The 21,464-nt window shown below is 50.4% G+C and overlaps 1 protein-coding gene across 2 annotated transcripts in view; it reads left to right on the top strand.

Moving 5' to 3' along the window:
• CALB2 (calbindin 2) overlaps positions 1-20,204 on the top strand; it is a 28,119-nt gene extending 7,915 nt beyond the window's left edge. Inside the window, exons 2-11 of one of the 2 annotated variants that reach the window (XM_069456454.1) lie at positions 3,655-3,731; positions 6,316-6,405; positions 8,528-8,608; positions 12,975-13,031; positions 13,610-13,687; positions 14,190-14,245; positions 14,551-14,590; positions 15,269-15,322; positions 16,033-16,104; positions 19,534-20,204. In XM_069456454.1, coding sequence (XP_069312555.1) covers positions 3,655-3,731; positions 6,316-6,405; positions 8,528-8,608; positions 12,975-13,031; positions 13,610-13,687; positions 14,190-14,245; positions 14,551-14,590; positions 15,269-15,322; positions 16,033-16,104; positions 19,534-19,650 — 722 coding nt within the window. In that variant the 3' untranslated portion in view covers positions 19,651-20,204. The remainder of the gene's footprint in view (positions 1-3,654; positions 3,732-6,315; positions 6,406-8,527; positions 8,609-12,974; positions 13,032-13,609; positions 13,688-14,189; positions 14,246-14,550; positions 14,591-15,268; positions 15,323-16,032; positions 16,105-19,533) is intronic. The other variant, XM_069456455.1, reaches the window with a different exon arrangement.
• The last annotated feature ends 1,260 nt before the right edge of the window (positions 20,205-21,464 follow it).

The following is a 21,464-nucleotide window of genomic DNA, read 5'->3' as shown; positions in this document are numbered from 1 at the left end:
AGGAGGGGTGGGGGATCCCCAACATGGCAAGAAGGGCTGGTCCAGCGTTGGCCCCTCCTGCTGCCGGCGCTACTCAAGCCTGCCTCGGGGAGGGGCTGAGTTCTGCAGTGCCACCGTCCCAGCTCCCAGCCCCCTCACCTGGCCCTACTTTGACTCCTCTCTTTCTCTGATTCTGTTACATCATCATTCCTTCATTGCCCTCAGCACTCTCTGGAAATACCTTGTTCCAATCCATTTCCTCACTGCCTGGCCCTCCCTCCACTACCCATTAGAACGTAAGCCCCATGAGGGCAGCACCTTGTCTAGCTGGCCTTGGTCCCCCCAGCCTCACACACAGCCCACAGCAAATGGCTGCTCAGCCAGGCTTCAGTGAATGAGTGAATGAAAGAATGAAGCCTGGAGCAGGAATTAGGACACTCCAGTTTTACTCCTGCCTCGCTGTGTGACCCTGAGCAAGTTGCTTACCTTCTCTGTGCCTCAGTTTCTTCTGTGACCAGGAAAGGGTTCTACTCTGCCATGTCGTGAGCTGGGTCTCTGGAAGGCCTGTGACCACTTGGAAGGCAGGGGCCACATCCTGGGCATCACCAGCCCCCACCCCAACAACCCACACAGGCCGTACCCAGAGCGAGGGCTCAAATCATCAGCCAAAGCAAAGAAAGAGGGCAAACGTGCTTTGAAAAGTTAAAGACATTCCATCAATACAGGAGTCACTGACCTCCAGAACTTTCCCGCTGGGAGAGGCACTGACTGTCTGAGTTTCTTGAAGTTATTAACCCTCCTTCAAACCTTTCCAGAACATGATAGAGTAAAAATAAATACTTATTCTTTCTAAGTCCCAGAAAAACACCAAAGAAAAGGCAGCCCCTACGGGTCTATGCTTTTCCACTCTTCTGCTTTCAGTTCCGATTGCTGGGGGCGGGGGGCGAGCTAGCTCGGGGCTGGCCTTGCCTGCTCTGGCCTCCCTCTGCTCCCCGAAATCTGTCCAGCCTAAAGAAACCAGCCCGGGGCCGAGGTGTTCCCACCCCGGGCAGGAGGCTCCAGCCCCAGCCGCGAGGGTAATTTCCACCGGCATTTCTGAGGCTCTCTGGGGCCGGCACTTTTGCAGAGCGCCAAGGACTCGCGCCAAGCAGGAGCCCGACAGAGGGATGGTGGCGAGGGGCACTGTTCAGAGATCAGTGGAAGCTGCCCCCGATCCCACCCCCGAGTTCCTTTCGGCCACCTCCTAATGCCCTCACGAAACAGACACACACTGACTCACGTGTGCCCGGCCCTGGCTTCTGCCTCGTTGCGCCATGATGCACATGCGCAGTGCCGGCTCCGCGCTCCCCACCTCCTAGTCTGGCCTCGGGCTTCTGGAAGCCGCAGGTGGACCCAGCTTTCCGCCTCCCTGTCTGACTCTACAAAGGCTCTGAGGAGAAGAACAGAACTTTGCCTTCTTGGTCAAGAAGAAACTGCACCTAAGCAACGGGAGAAGAGCCCTAACCCTAACTAACCCTAATCCAGAGAGTGACAAGGGAGAGAAAAATTACTCGTTCCTCCAACTCAGAGCTCTCCCTGTTTGCCTAGAAAGCCCCTCTCCCTCCGCCTTGCAACCCCACTCCAGCAGGCCTCACGGGCACCACAAGCTCCCGAAATTCCAGCTCTTCCAAGAAGCTATGCAGAACAATCTAGAAGAAAGATGACCACCCCATCCCAGGCTAAAAGGGAACTCAAGTTTCACTCTCTCACCATTACAATCACACCTCTTCCCTGCAGACAAAAATATATCATGTATCTCATGCGGTTTTCACCATACCATATTTACTGTGGCATCTTCTCCACTAGTCGGTGCCTCTAAGTATATTTATTCGGAATTCAGATTCTAGGGAGGGGCGGGGCACTAGAAGGAAAGGCTGGGTAAAACCTCCCACCTCCATGCCCCAGAGGCCAGGGTCACTGCTCCTATTTTATTTTCTTTTTCCATTTGCGATTCCATTTGCCCTTGAAGAAAGCTCCCAGCCCTCTTCCCGTTCATGTTGAATCTCCTCTATGGGAATGTTGCTCAGCAGCTTTAGATCAAATTTGGAACTTGACTTTAGGCCAATGGTTTCCAAACTTTGCTGTCCGTGGAAATCACCTGGGGAGCTTTAAAAAAAAAAAGTCATAATGCTTAGTTCAACCCCAAAGCCACCGCATCAGGATGTCTAGAGGTCAGAGCCAGAGAGTCACATTTTTGAAAGATCCCCAGGGGATTCCAGTACACAGCGAAGTCTGGGAAGCACAGCCGTAGCCACGTCTGATTCCCCCCGACAAATGCCTCCTCCTCGTCACCACACAGACCAGCGACCTTGGCCACGGACTCAGCTCAGCCCTGGACTCTAGGCCATCGGGCCTCAAGGCGTGAGAACCTAAAGGACCTGTCACTACTTACGTGATCTTGCAAGTCAGGCTTTGGCCTTGGGAGCTGGTTCTAACCATTTCACTTTTTTCTCAAATTCATTCCCACTTCATGCAAGGGTCCTGGTAACTGAACTCAAACAATAACAACATCGGTGACGCACTCATAATGGACTGTGTGGCTTTAGATACAAAATCCCATGTAATTATAATAACCCATTTTACAGATGCGATGGGTCAAATAAGTGTCCCAAAGTCACACCATTGGTAAGTAGAGCAGAACCCGCGTTGGAATCTGCAGGCACAGACCTCAAAGTCCCCTCCCTTCGTCACTAGGTATGGGCTGCCCCTTCCATCCTGGATTCTTGTGACCAAGTCTGGGCAGAGGTCATCCCATGACAGACGCCCTGCGGTTCTCTTTTCTCTGGGCCCTTCTGTTTTCATTTCCCAGGACGGCTGCAGCAAAGTACCGCAAACTGGGTGACTTAACACGAATTTATTCTCTCACACTTCTGGAGGCTGGAAGTGTGAAATCAAGGTGTTGGCAGGGTTGGTTCCTGTGAGAGGCTCTGAGGGAGAATCTGTCATGTCTCTCTGCTAGCTTCTAGTGGCTGCCGGCCACCTGCAGTATCCCTTGGCTTGTACACACGTCACTCCAATTTCTGCTCCATCTTCACAGGGCCCTCATCTGGGTGTCTCTGTGTCTTCACATGGCCTTCTTACGAGGCCACCAGCCATTGGATTTAGGGCCCGCTGCAATCCAGAATGACCTCATCTTAACTAATGAAATCTGCAAAGACCCTATTTCCAAATACAGTCACATTCTGAGGTTCCAGGTGGACACGGATCCTGGGGGAACCCGCTACACCTCCTGAATGCCAGGGACCTCAGTTCTGCCTCTGCCTGGGACCTGCCACCTGCAGATGACCCTCAATGCTGCTGACTCACTTCCTGCCACACCTGCGGCACCTAGCGCTTGTCCAGGCGGTGACCAACAGGTGCTGCAGACGCCGGCTTCTGCTCACCTCTGCCCGTCGCTCCTGGCATTCCCTAGCTGTCAAGTGCAAATCCCAGGGACACGCTGTTGTTCATCGGGGATCTCTGTGGGCACAGGCGCCCCGAGGGCAGGACCCACGGCCCTAACACTGCTGGCCTAGATGCCTGCTTGTGGACCAGTGGGGAGAAGACGTTCTCCATGAAGCCTTTGATGTCCCCACCCCACCCCCATTAGTCCTATTTAGCTCTGAAATTAAATGATTTTTTTCTCTGTCTTTACAGGAAATGGGTACATTGAAGGTAAAGAACTCGAAAACTTTTTCCAAGAGCTGGAGAAGGCAAGAAAAGGCTCTGGCATGGTAAGCCCAGCCCCTTTCCCATTCTGGGGGATTTTCTGGGAGGTCACTTTGACCTATGGCTTTGAGCACTGTCTGTCCCAAGTTGTGCATCCCACAAGCAGCCCTTATAGCACTGGTCTTGATACTTAACATTTTTCTATTATTTGTAAAAATTAAAATAATCCCTAAGAGTACCTTATCCTAATATGCTTTGGGTCTGGTGTTCATGAATGGGGACCAGGGATTGATGAACCGTCCCCAAACTGCCAAGCCTTGTGTCTGTGCACGCATGTGTAAATAGTATTTTTTCCCTGGGGACAGAGTGCATAGCCTCCCTCAGATGAGAAGTGTGGTGACTCCAGATTGGATGGATGCCTAGGAGGTTCCAAGTGCCTTTATACCAGACCAGAGTTTCTCAGCTTCAGCACTATTGACATTTGGGACCGAAAAATTCATTGTTGGTGGGGGGGGGGGGGGGGGACTGTCCTGTGCACTTAGGATGTTTAGCAGCATCCCTGGATCTACCCATGAGAGGCCAGTAGACTCGCCTACAAGTTGTGATAATCAAAAACATCTCCAGGCATTGCCAAATGTCCCCTGTGTGGAGGGTGTGGACAGACTTATCCTCAGTAAAGAACCACTGTTCTAGAATAACAAAGACTTGAATCCACAGTGAGGACCCAGAGAAAAATCGAGGCATGCTCTGAGCCAGTATCTGAACCAGATGGCACTGGCTGGCCTCATTTGCGGAGGCGTCACGACCTTCTGAGCCTGCCTGAAGTGACTCCAGATCACGTCCCAACCCCTTAATGACAAGAATGTTGTTTCCTCTGGTTCCAACCTGGCGCTACTGAATTTGCTGGAGCCTTTTGGGGGAGGTGTTCGAAATATCGAAAAGCTAAGGTGATTGGAGCTGGTCTGTTGTGGTCCCCATGTGTGGTTCTAGAATATATGAAGTGAAACCCACCCCTTCCCACCAGCTCCCCCAGGTCCTTTGGGGGTCTCTCCTCTCTCCCCTGCTGCGTGTCTGTTGGCCAATCCATAGCTTATTGCAGCTCTTCAGGGAGCAGTTCAGGAGATGAGTCACAAATCCACCGGTGAGCTCGCTGGTTCAAAGCTCGGCAGCGCGCCCCAATGAGGAGGAGGTCAAAGCTTTGGGCTTAAGAGGGTTGGAGGTGATCCCTGGATTTGTTTATCAACAGCTCCCCTGTCAGCCCGTACCACTAGGATAACGAAGCCCAGATAACAGAAAGCACAGGCTTCAGAGCTGATTCTAGGATCACAGGCTTGGCGGAGGAATGTGATTTTATGAAGTGCTTCAAATCTAAAATGCTTCTCTCAGTCATTCCCTTCCTCAGATGGCATTGGGGTGATTTTCGAGTCTGTCAACAATTATCCCAACCAACATCGGCCAGAATTGGTTCTCAGAGCAGCTGTTATATGGTAGACAGAATATTGACCTTAGACGCAGGAGCCAGGAGTTCAAGTTCTGGCCATACGTACTGGGTGACCTCGAGAGAAGTCATCTTGGGCTGCATTGCTGTGTGAAATAGACGGGCTACTAACCTTCTGGGGACCACTGTAAAACTTAACTAGGATGACCACCTTTGTGATAAGTGCCTGAGATCAGACCATATACACTTATAAATATAAATAAAGAAAAATATTGATAAACAAATAAATGCTGGCAAATTGATACCAGTTCCAATGGTAAATAAGCAATAGAAAGAATTCAGAAAAGACTCCCAGAGTGAATAGAATTTCCCATGGCCCAATCCTAGGAAACACACAGCCACCCTGGAAGACAGCACGCGAGTACAGGTGAGGCACCAGCCCCGAAAGGTGACTTCATTATCCATTAGGGAAAACGAAAAGTTCCTTAACACAAATAATCAGCAGCATCTCAAACCAGAGAAAGGGTTGAAAACTTTAAGAGTCATGTATCTGAAATAGGCAGCAGTGGGCTAAAGGAACTTTGTAAGTCCTTTGCTTCCCAGTAGTCAGAAGAATTGAATGGACTATTTAAATTACCACTCAGCTATGTGATGACTTTCTTCTCATATTCCTCCGCGCACAAAATCAGATATATATATATATATATATATATATATATATATATATATAGTGGAATTGCCAGTTAGTCTATAAAGAAGAAAATGAGCAATCTACCTTGCTGTGGTGGGGTGCTTAGAACCTATTGGGGGGCAGTGGATTAAGTTGGGTTCCATTACAAGCTGCCTTAGTAAAATTTGGGGCCTCAGTTCTTGCATCGGAGTGGTGGGAGTAAGTCCAAACCCTTCTGATGAGTTGTGGTTTAATCCATCTCAAAGGCAGAGGGCATATTTAATTACGTGGTACAGAGCATACCCACATGTCCTGTCCCCCTTTGAAAACGATGTGACTGAGCCTCCAAGAAGAGATGACTCCATTTGGAAGGATCTTGAAAAGGAAAAAGACGCAGCCCTGATCACCCAGAGCATTGGCACAACCTGGTTTTGTGCCCACTTACCCAGCACGCAGGATGATTTCTGAAACTGCTGCCCTGAGATCATGAATCACGTGGGACACAGCAGCAGCAAAATCAGCCCCCTTTGCCTTTCCACAGATGTCAAAGAGTGACAACTTTGGGGAGAAGATGAAGGAGTTCATGCAGAAGTACGATAAGAACTCAGATGGGAAAATCGAGATGGCAGAGGTAAGTGCCGGGGTGCTGGTTAACCGCTGTGTGGGAAGGGCCCTGTGTCCCCTGTCCCATGCACGAGCATCCTTTCAGGGATCGGGATAGGTGGTGGCTTTAAAGCTCTCCCCTGCTCCCAGCACGTGGGCTGACCAAAGAGATCAGGTAGGGCTTTTCCTGCGTGTCACCGAAGGAAAGAGGAAGCCACAAACTACACCTAAGACAGAGCTGGAGAGCTTAAGTGCCTTCGGGAACCAACAGGGATTGCAACTGTGTGAGAACCCAGCTTAAGACAGTAGGAACTGAAGGCTGGAGAACAGGAGGGTCCATGCCCCACCTAAAGGCATCTAAAGGCAAAATCTGTTAAGATTATAAATATATAATGTACACATATATGGTTTACATAGGTAACTTACATAGATATGCATATATTGTATATAACATAATGTATACATACTATATATACACATACACATTAATCTGTACATAAATACATACACACACACATACACATATGCATGCCAAACACCTCTAGCAATCAGTTCTTGAACCAAGAATGACGGTGGCACACGGTGTATTGGTTGGGAAGCTGCCTGAGGTCCGGTGCCCTAGAAGCACAGCCTGTGACAGTGAATGTGACCTACTGAGAGAGAACTCTCGAGGGAAGGGAAGAGAGGGCAGGAAAGGGTGGGGAGGGAGGTAGGCAGGGGTGCCATCTCAGCTGGAGCCGAGCCTTGGCCTAATTTCATGGGGACTGTGGAGTGTGGGTTGTACCACAGAGGGGTCCCACCTTGAGGCAAGGGGGTGGTCTGTTGTACCCCCATGTCAATCAGTCATTGGATGCAGGGTGCCCCTCTCTGGGCAGGGAGGAGACCAGCAGGACTTCCCCAGTGGGGCAGCTCTAGCCTGGCATTTCTGTGAGCCCTCCCAGCCCCTGAGGGATAGCACCAGCCTGGTCACAGAGCACCTGAGAGAGGCACCAAGAGTAGCCACTGTAGACTCGAGGGGGCTTAAACCAGGGCTGGCAGACTTTTTCTGTAAAAACACAGATTAAGGTAAATGTTCTAGGGTTTGTGGGCCATCCAGTCTCTGCCACAGCTCCTCAAGTCAAAGCAGCCACAGATGATATATAAATGAGCGGGTGTGGCCATGTGCCAATAAAACTTTATGAACAATCCCTGGGCCATATTTGTCTGGTGGGCCACAGTTTACCACTGTGAGAAGCTCCTAATAGAAAGGTCAAGGGTAGGCTTGGCTCCAGCTCTGCTTCTCTGCAGTTCTCTTGGTTCTGTTAGTGGCAAGATGGCTGCAGCGGTTCCAGGCATCACATCCAGATGCAACCATGTCCAACTGCAGAAAGGGTCCCTCTTAAGTCAAGGTACTTCCTAGAAGTACCCTCTGCAGCCCTCCCCTCACATCTCATTGGCCAGAATGGGGGTCACATGCCTACCTGTAAGCCAATCACTGGCAAGGGGGGTGGGATGATCAAACTTAACTGATGTGGACTAATCAGGATCTGCCTGTGACCCAAGAATCTGGGAGCCTAGAAATGGGGAAGGCCGATTGGGAGGGCAGCCAGCAATGTTTGCTATGAGAGAGTACTTGTATTTTTAAAAATCTAATTATTGAGGTATTAATGTATATATAGTAAACTGCATCCATTTAATTTGTAAAATTCCATGGGTTTAGATTTTAGGCCATGAAATCATCACCCCAATCAAGATACAGCATTTCTGTCACGCCCCCCCCCCCAAAGTTTCCTCTATCGTGGTGCAGGCCATCTTACCCCGGGCAACCACCCATCTACTTAGATTAGTTTGCATTTTTCAGAATTTTAAATACAGGGGATCATCTATTGGGTATTTTTTGAAGCTGATTCTTGCATTTTAAAGTAGTGTGACTTTCATTCCCTCTAGCTGCTCATACCCTAGGGTGGGGTAACCCGGAAGGACTTCTCAGAACATCCTTCTTCCCCTTTGAAGGGCTACCAGCCCCTTTCCCAAGGAAGGAAGGAATGTGGAGCAAGTGTGACTCCCACGCTGCCTCACCACTGGCTCTTCCCATCCTTCCTACAGGAAAGTCTGCTCTGCCCCCAGCAGGTCCCTCTGTAACGCTGGTGTCACTCTCTCTGTCCCCACAGCTGGCGCAGATCCTGCCAACCGAAGAGAACTTCCTTCTCTGCTTCAGGCAGCACGTGGGCTCCAGCGCTGAGTTTATGGAGGTGAGGCCAAGGTGCTGCCCTCTCTCTGCACGTTGGGACCTGCCTTCCTCCCCTGCCTGGGGATGGTCCCTGGGGGATGCTAAACTCCTTAGAGTTCTGCTACTCAAAGTGTGGTCCATGGACCAGCAGCATCTGTGTCACCTGGGTGCTATTGGAAAGGCAGACTCCCTGACCCACTGGAGCAGAACCTACATTTTAACAAGATGCCCAGGTGATGTGTGTGCATGTTACAGTGTGGGGACTAAGACAAGAAGTAAACTTGGGGTCAAGTCCATTTGGGAAATGCTGAAAGATGAAATACTTTCATCTATCTCCCTTTTGGGTATTTGTCGTGGACGTTTGCGTATTACATATAATCCTAAGAAATCCTGCAAGTAAAAGAAACCCATTTCATTCAGTTTAGTGCCAAGATCTCCCCCCACCCAATGATAACGTTAGTGTCCCTCAGAGTCAGAGATCCAGGGAGCAGGCCTGGGAAAGACAGACTTAGGTACCATCTGAAGCTGAAAAAGCCCAGTGGAAATTTCCAGTTTCCAGAATCTTCCAGATTTGATCTTTGACTGTGATCTGGGCTTCAGTGGCCCCCTTTAAAATGGGCATCACCCTCTTTACCCTTTACAGCAATTCATTGAGATCCTCATGGAAAATATGACATTAAAACTCAAATGTCTTTTGAGTAACAGTCTACCGATAGTTTGAACCACACGAAATTGCTGATATTTAACAACTTTTTATTTATAAAAATTGGAAATTCCATATAGTTCAACCAAGTATATTATTTATCCTGATGTCCAGCAAACTACCAATTATTTCTTGCTCTTTCTGTGGGACTCTGCCCCAAAGCCATTCGGTATATGTGTCCCTCAGAGTGAAACTCAACCCGTACCCATCACACAAACTGCCTGCTCTGATAAATCATGGCTGGCTGCAATGTGATTGTCACTGCCATTCATTGGGCTAAATCCATCTCCAGCCACCGGTAATCCACTCTCCATGATTCACTGCCTAAAACGACGGGAGAGCCAGCCCAGACTCCCGCGTGCCAGTGAGTTCGTCTCGTGGACAGAAAGTCGGCTAGAGAGGACCAGTTCTCAGGGTGGAAGAGTCATTTTCGAAGTGGCAGCTTGCCTGGGCATCAGATACAGGTGGAATGTTATGGTCCTCTAAAGGATTTTCTCCCGGTTTTTTCAAGACGGCAAGATTCCATAAGCTGGGCATTGACATTCTAGATTCTGTTCTTAGTCCTTCTCCGGCCTGTCTGGGAGAAAATGTTCTGCATATACTCACAACTTGTCAGGGTGCTACTTTTGTGAGTATCAAGTTTTCTGTATGTAGAAAAGGGAGCCTTATGCCTGACCCCTCCTTTCTTGAAAGAAGGAAGTCCAAAGACTGGCCTCTTTCCCCCCTCTGATCTGGAAACAGGTTGGTGACAGCTTGCAGGGGGCAGGGATGCTTAAAGAGGCACTAAAAAGCTCCTGCCTACCTCTCCCCTTCTCCCTCTCCCCGCTCTTTTTTCTTTCTCTTTCTCAGAATATTGGTGGTTTCCCTCTGTGTGGTTGACATGATTCCATATTCTTACGTGCCTGTAACCTTCTAGGTCCAGCATAACTACAGAGCAAACACCCCCGCCAGGTTTCACGGGACCCCACCCTGCTGTGCATACAATACCATCCCCTCCTGGGCGTGCCCATTTGCTCCATTTTTATCAGCCAGAAACATGAAACGGTCCCGGTAGCCGTGAAAGCCTTGTGCTCTTGGGTAGTTCCCATCCCAGGGCTCAGCACATCTTAACTTCTAATTTTATCCACGCCTCGGGATTTCTTTGAGATTTCACAAAGTGCAGGTCTCTTGAACTCTTTTCCTTGAAAAAAAAGAGACTGAGGATGCATTCCATGATGGATGCACTCGCGGTGCTTGGGGGAAGGGAAGGTTTGAGAGAGCCCAGAGCCAGCGCGGGGGCAGGGTGGCCCCCTGGGAGGGAGGGGGAAAGTGGGAGGGTGACCGGCTGCAAATGTGGCCCTGGTGCTTTGCTCTGTGTGGGGACTGGGGTCCCTTCAGGTCATCTCCCTTTTAGGCTACGTAGCGGGTATCTGCCTCTTTTCTCAGTCAAGACTCAACTGAGATGAACTAAATGCTAACGCACCGTGTACCCGCAGGTTGTTGGTGAAGTCATATTTGGAAACCCTCACACATCTCTTAGTACCTCTTCAAGGGCCACCCTGCTGGGCGCAGGAAGGAGTATTTTGATGGAATCCAAGGCATTTTTTTTCTCCAGAGAAAAGACACTCTTCTAATCAAGTACCCTCAACCCGAGTTGTCTACAGTACAAGTCTACCCTTTTGCTTGGATTTGCTCATGTCTCATAACTAAAAAAAAAACAAATCAAGACCAAATTTCCTGAGCCCCAACACTAATGTACCATGAAAGTTACCTGGCCTTGTTTGCTGGCATGAAAGAAAGACCCTTCCATAAAATCGAAGTAAACTGTAAATATCCTGACACTCCTGACAATAAAACGGGCACTCGAGGCAGAGAACTGAGGAAGTCAGGAAAGAAAAATTAGAGAAAGGATTAGGATTTGCTGACTTTCAGGAAAGCAAATGTGGCTGGTGTTCAGGAGTGCAGGGAGAAGGAAAGAAAAGTCAGGGAAACAAAACTTCAAAGAAAATCTAAGAAATATGAAGTGCCAAAACAGACCAGAGATTTGGGGGAACAGGGTTCTCCGGGCCTCTGCCACTGATACAGGCAGCACCCTCTCCATGTCACTTCCCCTCTCATCACAGTCTCTTGTCGCCACCAGATGGCTTGCATAGAAGCCCCAAGTTTCAGAGCAGTTGTACACACGCATTTTTTATTAGGACCATTGTATTAGTTACCTATTACTGCATAACAAATTAACCCTCAAATTTTGCCACCTAAAGCAACAAACATTTATTATATCACAGTTTCTGTGGTCAGGAATTTTGGAACAGCTTAGCTGGTGGCTCTGGTTCAGAGTCCATCATGGGATCACGAGCCAGATGTCAGCCGGGCTGCAGTCATCTGAAGGCTTGACTGAGGCCGGAAGACACAACACTTCCAAGATGGCTCACTCGCATGGCTGTTGACAAGAGGCCCAGTTCCTTGCTGGGCCTTTCTGTAGGCATGCTTGAGTATCCTCACAACATGGCAGCCAGCTTCCTCCAGAGCAAGTGATCCAAGAGAGAGCAAGAAAGAAGCCACAATACCTTTTATGACCTAGTCTCAGCAGCCACACACTGTCATATCTCCCATTTTCTATTCAGTAGAAGTGAGTCACGAAGTCCAGCCCACATCCAAGGAAGAGGAATTAGGTTCCCCCTTTGGAAGGGAGAAGAATTTGTGAACAAGTTGTCATGTGTCTTAAGACCAGAAAAACTATTTTTCCTTGTTTCTCCTGTGTAATATCTGCTCTGCTTAGATGGCCAAAACAGAGAGGAAGGAGGTGGTCAGGCCCATGTCACCTGCTAAAACTCTGCTTCTCTTTATCAAAGAGATAAAGCCCAAGCCCCCAGATGCTGTGGTCGGCAGGCTGTGCCCTGATTCCTCACAGGGATCCAATACATGCAGCAAATAATTGGGACTCAGATCAGAGCCCAGAACCAGGGTGGGATGAGATCCAAGAGGTATCTTACTGGCCAGGTTTCGGTCACAACCTACCACTGAAGATGGGTCAACCTCCCTTGGACCATATGGATTGAAAGTGGGAGATGGGTGGTTGCCTTTAAAAAGAAATGGGATGCTTTTTATCAGAAAGGTAGGGGAGTGCCTTTGGCTTGGGAGTAGTCTAAAAAGAATTGATGACACTACCAATTCTACTTCAGCATCTGACGTGGCCGCCATATGCACCACGATGGCAGGAGGGAGGAGGGCATACAGAGAAAAGCAACCAAGTCTGTTCCTGCCCCTTCCAGAAGGTTCTTCCTCTTGCCCGTAGCCCCCACCTAGAGAATGAGAAGCTTCTAGAGCAGTAAAAAGATATCTCATATACTCAGCAAAAACAAGATCCATCAGATCCTTGTTCTGGCCCTGGTAGAAGCTGCCTGGTTAGCGCCTTAGAAAGCATCAACCCTGGAGGACCCAGAAAAGGACCCAGGCCTGCACCAAGTTAGAGCAAGGAGACCTTGTCCAAGCAGTTCTCCTCCTCTGTGTGACCTTGACCAAGACACTTTCTCTCATTTCTTCCTCTGTGACACAGAAGGGAATGGGCTACACCTTCTCTGTGACCCCATCCCATTCTGATATTCTTGACTATCAAGACCCTGCCTGGCGCATTAAAGGGAAGTGGAAGGAGGTGTATAGATTTCCATGTGTCTTTGCAAATAGGTTGACATTATTCCCGTTGCAGGCTTGGCGGAAGTACGACACAGACAGGAGTGGCTACATCGAAGCTAACGAGCTCAAGGTAGGATGCGCCTTGAGGAGGGTGTGAGGCCAGAGTGGCAGGGGGTTTAAGGAACCCGGGGAGGGAGGGGATGTCGGATGAGAAGCATGGGTCTGTGGTCTGCTTAGGAATACCCCGTCCTGGCACTGAATTGCTGGGCTTGTTCAGAGAAGCCGTGTGAAATCAGTAACCTGGAGCTGCAGGGCCACAGAGTTCAACCAAACCCCACTGCTTTGCACCCCAGAGCCCCGGACTGGCATCTTCCAGGCAGTTCCAGAAGCTTGGCATTCTAGCTTGTAGGTCCACCCCCAAATTCCCCTGGGTGCCCAGTGATCCCCAGACACAGCCTAGCCCTGTGTCCTGGGCTCTGGGGAGGCACAGCCAGTCTCTACCACCTGTTCTGTGGGGCAAGTTGCACCCAGGAGCCACTAAGGCTTTCAGAGTCACGCCCCAAGTGTTACAGGATTAGGAAATGATACGGGCTGAGCCATGGAAGTGGCAGACCTCCAAAAACGATGTTAACTGACTGAACAAGTAAGTAAATGAATGAGGACTGGACGAATAGGTCAGGAGCTCTGAAGAGGCCTTTTGTCTTCCAGGGGTTCCTGTCAGACCTGCTGAAGAAGGCGAACCGACCATACGATGAGCCCAAGCTCCAGGAGTACACCCAGACCATAGTGAGTGGACACAAATGTCCTTCCTCCCCAGGGGCACAGAACATGAGCCCCAGGTCCCTGAGACTCTGGTATGCAGAGCCTTCTGTTTGCTGATCCTTCAGGCCCAGGTGAAGTGACTCACAGTGGTGGCTGGCAAGAAGGGTACTAGTTCATGGCCCCGCATACCGTTTGAGGTCCTCGCTGAGCTGACAGCTGGGCCAGTGTGAGGCTGGGAGCATCTGTCTCCATGGCAACCTCTGCAGCTCCAGGAGAGGATAAACTTGAGAGGCAGGGGCCTTTATGGCTGGCCCACTGTGCCCGAAAAGGGAGAGAGAGCTATGACCAAGTCCCTGCTGTCCCCCTCATGACTGAGTTAGACCATGTTGGTCCCTGGTTTCCAGGTGACTTCAGAGGAGGCAACAGCACATGCCACCTGTCCCCTTCTTCTCCTCTGCAGTAGAAGGGGAGATGGCAGGGCAAGGTCAAAGCAAATAACCCAGGTACCTCTTTCTGTCCCCAACAGCTACGGATGTTTGACTTGAACGGGGATGGCAAGTTGGGCCTCTCGGAAATGTCCCGGTAAGTGCCCACCCCACCCCCCGCCCCTGCAGTGTCACTTGTAACAAGACCCTGCAGATCCCTATCTCTGAGATCACTGTGGGGAAAGTGGCATGTCTGGGTGTCAAGCTCAGGACAAAGCCAGATGGAAGTGGGAACGTCAACACCTTGCCTTGTCTGTCTCCCTCTTTTCGAACTTTCCATAACTCCTGATTGCAAAGTGCTCAGATCGTTTCCGTAACTGCAGACGCTGCCTCTGCGTCCCCCAGGCCGAGCTGTCCTCCCTGTGCTCTGTCTCCTAATCTCCATTAACGTTCTCTTTCCAGACTCTTGCCTGTTCAGGAAAACTTCCTGCTCAAATTCCAGGTAAAACAGCCGCTCTGCTGTCTTTGCTTCCTCCCTCCCCACCCCCTCCGTCGGACCCGAGCCCCGCCTCCCTCCTGCCCCCGGCACATCGTGCAGCACACGGCACACAGCACACACACAGCACATAGCACACACAGCGCACAGCACACACACAGCACACAGAACACACACCATACTCCACACACAACACAGCACACACAGCACACACACACAGCACACACCACACACCACACAGCACACACACACTATATACACACCAAACCACACATCATATGCCATACCACACACATGCACCCACATCACACCAAACACCACACACGCACCCCCACATCATACACAAACCACACTATACAACACATACCATACATACACCACACACCCCACACACACACTACACACACACACCCCGAACCCCACACCACACACAACACATACCACACCACGCATACCACACACCATATACACACCACACATCACACACACACCCCACATACCACACATTACACACACCACATACACTGCACACACACCTCACACCACACACACCACAGACTACACCACATGCACACACCTCCACACCACACCCCATATACACACCATACGCACAGCCCCCACATCACACGCCACACACACACCCTGGGTCCTTTGCTTCTGTCCTTAATACCTTGGTCCTTCCAGGGCATGAAGCTGACCTCAGAGGAGTTCAACGCCATCTTCACGTTTTACGACAAGGTAAGAGGGACAGTGGCGTGGAAGGGAAAGTAGAAGCCCTGTGACCAGGGAGGCCCGGCCAGAGGGCCGGACTCCATCCGCAGGAGCAGGTGGGCTTTCCAGCGGGGCCGCTTGGGCTGTGGTTTCTCCCTGCAGCATCTGCTGCTGCGTGGGAGGACAAACGTCCTTCCCCCTCCGTGGCCCATGGCGCCCAAGGGTTTGTTTTCTTTGACACGCGGCAGGAATCACTAGTGGAAGAGGGTCGTGCTCAGCGCTGGGGTGGGGCCACAGAGGAGACATTAAGTGCCACCTGGTGCCAGCTCACACTTTCGCATGAGGGCCAGCTGCTTCTCTAGAAAGTGGGAGTGAGATGACCCCCTTAACCCCCGTCCCCTTTCCGTGCCCTGCCCACGTGACTCCAGCGGTCTGTAATCAAAGGCTTGGAGGTAAACCATAAATAGCCCCTGGACCCAGAGAATTAACTAAATGCTTCTTGACCCTCATGTGTATTTTCAATGCCAATGAAAACCCTCACAACAAAAGGCTGCCCACAGTCGGCACTGAACTGCCCATTCCTGCGACCCCATGACGGGTAAAGACGGGAGGGACGCGTTATGTTGTCATGACGACAGAGTAACGGGAAGGCTGGACTCTTAGACCTCCCTGGGGTGGGTGGGGTGGCTGGCCCGGGCCCCAGAGCTCCGCACTGACTCTGCCCCCATCATCACCAGGACGGGAGCGGCTACATTGATGAGCACGAGCTGGATGCCCTGCTGAAGGATCTGTACGAGAAGAACAAGAAGGTGAGCGCTGAGCCCGGAGGCCTGGGCCCCTGTCCCCAGGGCACAGGAGGGGCGAAAGAGCCAGAGGTGGAAAGAAATACCTTGAGCTGCCTTTTGCCCCCCTCTGATCTGCCATAATGAGGCAATGGCAGTTTTTTTGGTGTTTTATTTCTGACTGACTGATTGGTGTTTCCTTTTTTAAATTTAATGGTGGCAAAATACACATAACATAAAGTTTACCATCTTAACCTATTGAAATGTGCGATTCAGTAGCATTAAATAGCTTCGTAATGTTGTGCAAGCATCGCCACCATGCATTTCCAGAACTCTGTTCATCTTGCAAAACTGAAACCTGTGCCCACTAAACAACAAACTCCCATTCCCCCTCCTTCCAGCCCCTGGCAACCACTCTTCTACTTTCTGGCTCTATTTTTGACTACTCTAAGTACCTCATATAAATCATACAGTATTTGTCCTTTTGTGACTGGCTTATGTCACTTAGCACAATGTCCTCAAGGTTCCTCCGTACTGTAGCATGTGACAGTATTTCCTTCCTTCTTAAAGCAAAATAATATTGCACTGTGTGAACGTCCCACGTTTTGTTTATCCATTGCTCATCCGTGGACACTGGGGTTGCCCCCACCTGCTGGCTGCTGAGAGCAGGGGCAGTTTTGACATGGCCCTGCGTGCGGAAGTGTTAGCCAAATTGCCAAGAAAAAAGACTTTCCACCCGAAGAGAGATTTTGGAGGGCAGGGACCAGTGGGGAGTGAAGGGTATTCTGAACTGATTAACTGAAGAATCTGGAGCTGGGGTTGGGGCCAAAAGGAGCCACCAAAGTTTGCTCCTCTTAAAGACAAGGTAGAGAAGTGAACTGCATTATTCTGCCTGCTGTCACCCCCTGGGTGTAGCCGGGGAGCCCCTCCAGGTGGGCTCAGCGTGGTGCACTGGGTGGCAGGGGACAGGCGGGACAGCAGCCTGGAGACAAGCCTTGGCAGCTGTCTTCCTTCACCTCCCAGAAAAATGTCTTCCTCTGAGCAAATGGTTTTGCTGCTTTCTTTAATTAGACGTTGAAAGCTCTGTAATTCCTTGCGTTGTCTAACTGCCTTGGCTGCTGAGCGAGAGCTAAATTTAATGCTCAATTTCAGGAAAAAAAAAAATTCACTTCAGCCTCTGAGTCTGTCTGTCTCTCTCTCCAAGTGCTTTCTCATCTCTTTATCTTTATCCTGAATATCAGCTTTCATTTATTTCATCCTCAATTTTTTTTTTTTGGTACCTACAATTGCTTTTGAAAGCGGTAGAAAATAAATAATAAGGAAGCAAATACTTCTCAGGAAGAAGGAAGTGCTCACAGCAGGTATTGGAACTCAGCAAACTTTTTTCCTGGACCAAATTCTAGGAGAAAATTATTGATGTGCCTATAGGTGGCCAAGGAGTGTTGGGCACCAGAATAGAAAAGATCTGTAAGTGTAATTATGTTCATGAGGCTTCATTCGTCTTGCTAAAGCCCTGTCTTACACCTGGGGTTCATAAATCCTGAAGGCACACATTAAATCTCAGAGTGACCCGAATTTCCTGGCCACCAACTAACTAGGCTCTTTGTTGATTAGCACGAGGGACAACTCATAGAGCTGCACAGGTTGACTCCACGGAAACAAAAGCAAAGATTCAGGTACCGGGGTCTGCAGGCAGCTCTGACGGGTAGAGAAGAGGATATTAATAACGCTGTTTACCTGAGAGGCGCCACCTGTGTCAAGCTCCACATTTGGCACCTGGGATCGAACCAGTAGAAAGAGCGAGCTGCGTGACTATAAATAGCAGCACCTGAGTTGGGAAGCGAAAGGCCATTTTTGGTAAACCCACAGCAGATGCGCATTCCGTGCTGCTGGTGCCTGCACCGGCTGTGATAAGGTTTCTGAGCCGATTAATATTTGAGGATCCTGGGGGCACAGGTTGATGGGATAGAACTTCGATATTTCACAGCACTCCTGAGGCCATGGCAACTCGCTACAGCTTTCCCCAGTTTTAAGCAAAACTTCTAGATGCAGAAAGTAAGGAACCCCTCCCCCCGCTCATGCCACTAAGCCTCTCATGGCCACCTTCACTGTGGGAATTGTCTCAAGCTTGGGGTTAATTGATATCCAGCGTCCCTTCCTTGGCTCCTAGTTGAGTGGCAGATAGCTCAGGCACACCCCAGGGTTATGAATTAGGTGGTATTTCCAGGGACTTCACAACGTTAGGGAAGATGCCCCCCACCCCCCGCAGCCCACCTAGAGCTAGAGATGCTTGCAGGGTGCCCTTGGGTTTTGGTGGCACCAAACCAGAAATCAGTAACACGGGGGGGATGTCCCGATGTTCTGAAATGATGGGGAAAAAAAAGAAAAGACCTTTGAGCACTGAAAGAGAGGTGATAGGACAGTAAACCAGGTCAATAAGTAGACTCCAGGGTGCAGGGGACTGGGGACATTTGTGAGATGACTGTACCGCAGTTTTCTCACCAGCAGAAGGGAGGCAATGGCCATGGGCCTGGAATGAGAAGCATTAAAAAAAGAGTATCTGCCATGTGTCAACGTGAAAGAACAAAATCAGGAGGAGAAAAAGTGGAGGGGGATGAGGGGGAGGGGAAAAGGAAGGAAGCAAGGAGAGAGAGGGAAAAGGAAGGAAGGAAGGAGGGAAGGAAAGTTGTTAAGTGATTTTCCAGTGTTGATGACTCTGTTATATTTCCAACCTATTGGCTACTTGTACCCAAAATTATTACCATATAGCATATCATCAACATGAGGCTTGCTATTGTTTACTCTGGAACTCCATTTTCTAAGAGACTGCACGCCTGCGTTCACAAGACATCTGCCTTAGTGGCGTCTGAACATGACAGGAAGCCCATAGGTGGTGAGCTTTGTTGCTGAAGGTGACAGGATTTAGAATTCCTTGTTTGAACAGATGCGATGTGGGGACACATGGCCCAGGAGGCCTGAAGACAAGGCCAGGGGGCTTTCCTGGCATTCTCTTCCTCACCTGCAGGGACCCAGATTGGCCTTAAGTAAAAGGAGGCCCAGTGACATAGAGGAATACACACAAGTTACACATAGATAATGACAGTCATCACAGTGGCTACTGCTTTCTTTGGAGGGCTTGCTGTGTGTCAGGCACTGTGCTATGTAATCATTGTGACACCTCAATGAGGTGACTACTCTTAGTGTACCCATTTTGCAGGTGAGGCAGCTGAGTCTCAGAAAGGTTGACTCCTTTCCCCCAAAGCTGTGCAGCCAGGAAATGAAAGAGGGTTTTAACCCAGGCCTGGCTGACTCAAAGCCTGTGTCTTGTGTTCCTTTAAGCCACTTAACGCTGGGACCGGGTGAGGGAAAGGTTCCAGCGGGTGTGCTTGCGCATGGGGCTTCTTTGGTTGGAGCCATCCCCTGAGCCTGCTCTAACCCTCTCCCTGCATCTCCTAGGAAATGAACATTCAACAGCTCACCAGCTACAGAAAGAGCGTCATGTCCTTGGCCGAGGCGGGGAAGCTCTACCGCAAGGACCTGGAGATTGTGCTCTGCAGCGAGCCCCCTGTGTAAAGTGGGGACAGGGGCTGCGTCTCCACCTCCCCCAAATCCTGCCCCTGCTGCCCCGACACTTCTACCCAGACCCAGAGCTCATGAGCACCCCTGCCCCACCCCTGCACCCCGCACACGCAGCCTGCAGCGCAGGAACGGAGAGCTGGAGGACGGGCCACCGCGGGCTGCCCTGGAGCCCCTCCACTCAGTCCTGCCCAGATGGACGCGCTCCCTGCGGTGGGTCACCACCTGCATGGAAGTGTTGGGGCGCAGGTGGGAGGGCCCCGATTCTCTCCGCTGTGATGCATGAGCTCCTTCGCTGTACGATTTCGGCTTCTGTGTCCGACAGAGTGGACTCTTCCCTCTCGCTCCCCCCGCTGCCGCCTGCCCCCAAAGCCCAAGTTCCACCCGCCACCTGCTAAGGGTGTAGCTGTCTTCCCCCAGCTCCCGTGTGTGCAGGGCCCTGCCCTTTCCTCGCCGTCTGTGCTCTGCGTGCTCCTGTTCTCTTTGGGTTTCTTGTTTTACCAAAGAAGAGTTTACAGATAATAAAATGGAAACGTTCTGCTGTGGAAGCTCACCCAGTGCTTGTCAAGCCGTCAGCTTGACTCTGCAGCGAGAAGCTCTTCTCGACAAAGGGAGGCCTGTTCTCATGAGGGTGGGGGAGGGCGCCAGGACCGCCTAAGTGGGGTGTAGGACCCCAAGACTCTATCTGTGGCTTTCACTCATCATTCATTGCCTGTCCCTTCACCAGCTGAGTTGCTTCTTTATGTTTCTACATCTCCAAGATTATAACAGCAGTTTCGAGTTCATTGAAATCTTGCGGAGTGCCCAGGATTGTGCTGAACAGTTGACCTGCAGTATCTGTCTTAGTTATTTGAGAGAGGTGTCGCCACTGGACAGGCCAGGAAACTGAAGGTAAAAAGGATGAGTAATAAGACCCACATTTCATGGTCAGTTGCAGGCAGAGCCAGGGTTCGAATCCAGCAGACCCGCGTCCTAAACCATCGCCTACCTTTACAATGGGGATACCAATGGGGTGTGGCAATTGTGGGACTGGGTGATCCCCACCAAGCAGGAGGGACCTCCGGCCAGAAGTTCTAGACCACCACACACTTAACCTCCTCAAAACGCAAGTTACCCCACAACACCTGCTCACATGCCTTTTGGTGTGAGGCCAGTTTGGCCTTTGGGTCCACAGAGCTCTGTGAGATCCTAGATCAGCAATAACTGATTTTTAATGCTATCATTTATTGACTATCTACAAGATGCATTTTGACACTACCTCATTTAATCCCACAACAATACTATGAGATGGATACTATTTTCAGATGAAGACACTAAGGCTCAAAGACATTAAGTAACTTGTTCAAGGTGACGAAACTCCTAAATGGCAGAGAAAGGACTCAAATATGGGTTGGTCTGACTCCAAAGTCACCTTTGGAAATGGCCCTCAATTGCACATAGACCTGGAGCAACAGACCACCCAGGGTACTGGCCTCCTGAGTCAGATGTAACCCTCGTTTCTTTCCCAGCCATACCCTCTCTGGGAGAAGCCACCCTGTGCACAGCCTGGATGACACAGCCCGGAGAGCCTTCCGACCCCTGCCCGCCTGTCCACAGCTGATTGGGCCAAGAGTGGACATCTGGTCCAAGGGTCTCCTGGGATTTGAGGTTGAACCCAGGGCTGTCAGGCAGAGGTGGTGGCACCGAAGCTGGGTGGGATTAGAGGTGGTGCCATGGCAATCACAAGCGAGGTCTTGGATGCTGGGAAGAGCAGAAGCTAAGATCCTGGAAGAGGGAGCCAGTCAGATGATAGCGGAAAAATATGCAGAGAA

This window comes from Eulemur rufifrons, chromosome 23, assembly GCF_041146395.1.
Source record: "Eulemur rufifrons isolate Redbay chromosome 23, OSU_ERuf_1, whole genome shotgun sequence".
Classification (NCBI taxonomy): Eukaryota; Metazoa; Chordata; class Mammalia; order Primates; family Lemuridae; genus Eulemur; species Eulemur rufifrons.
Note: the sequence above shows the minus strand (reverse complement) of the source record. Positions and strands in the feature narration are given on the sequence as shown.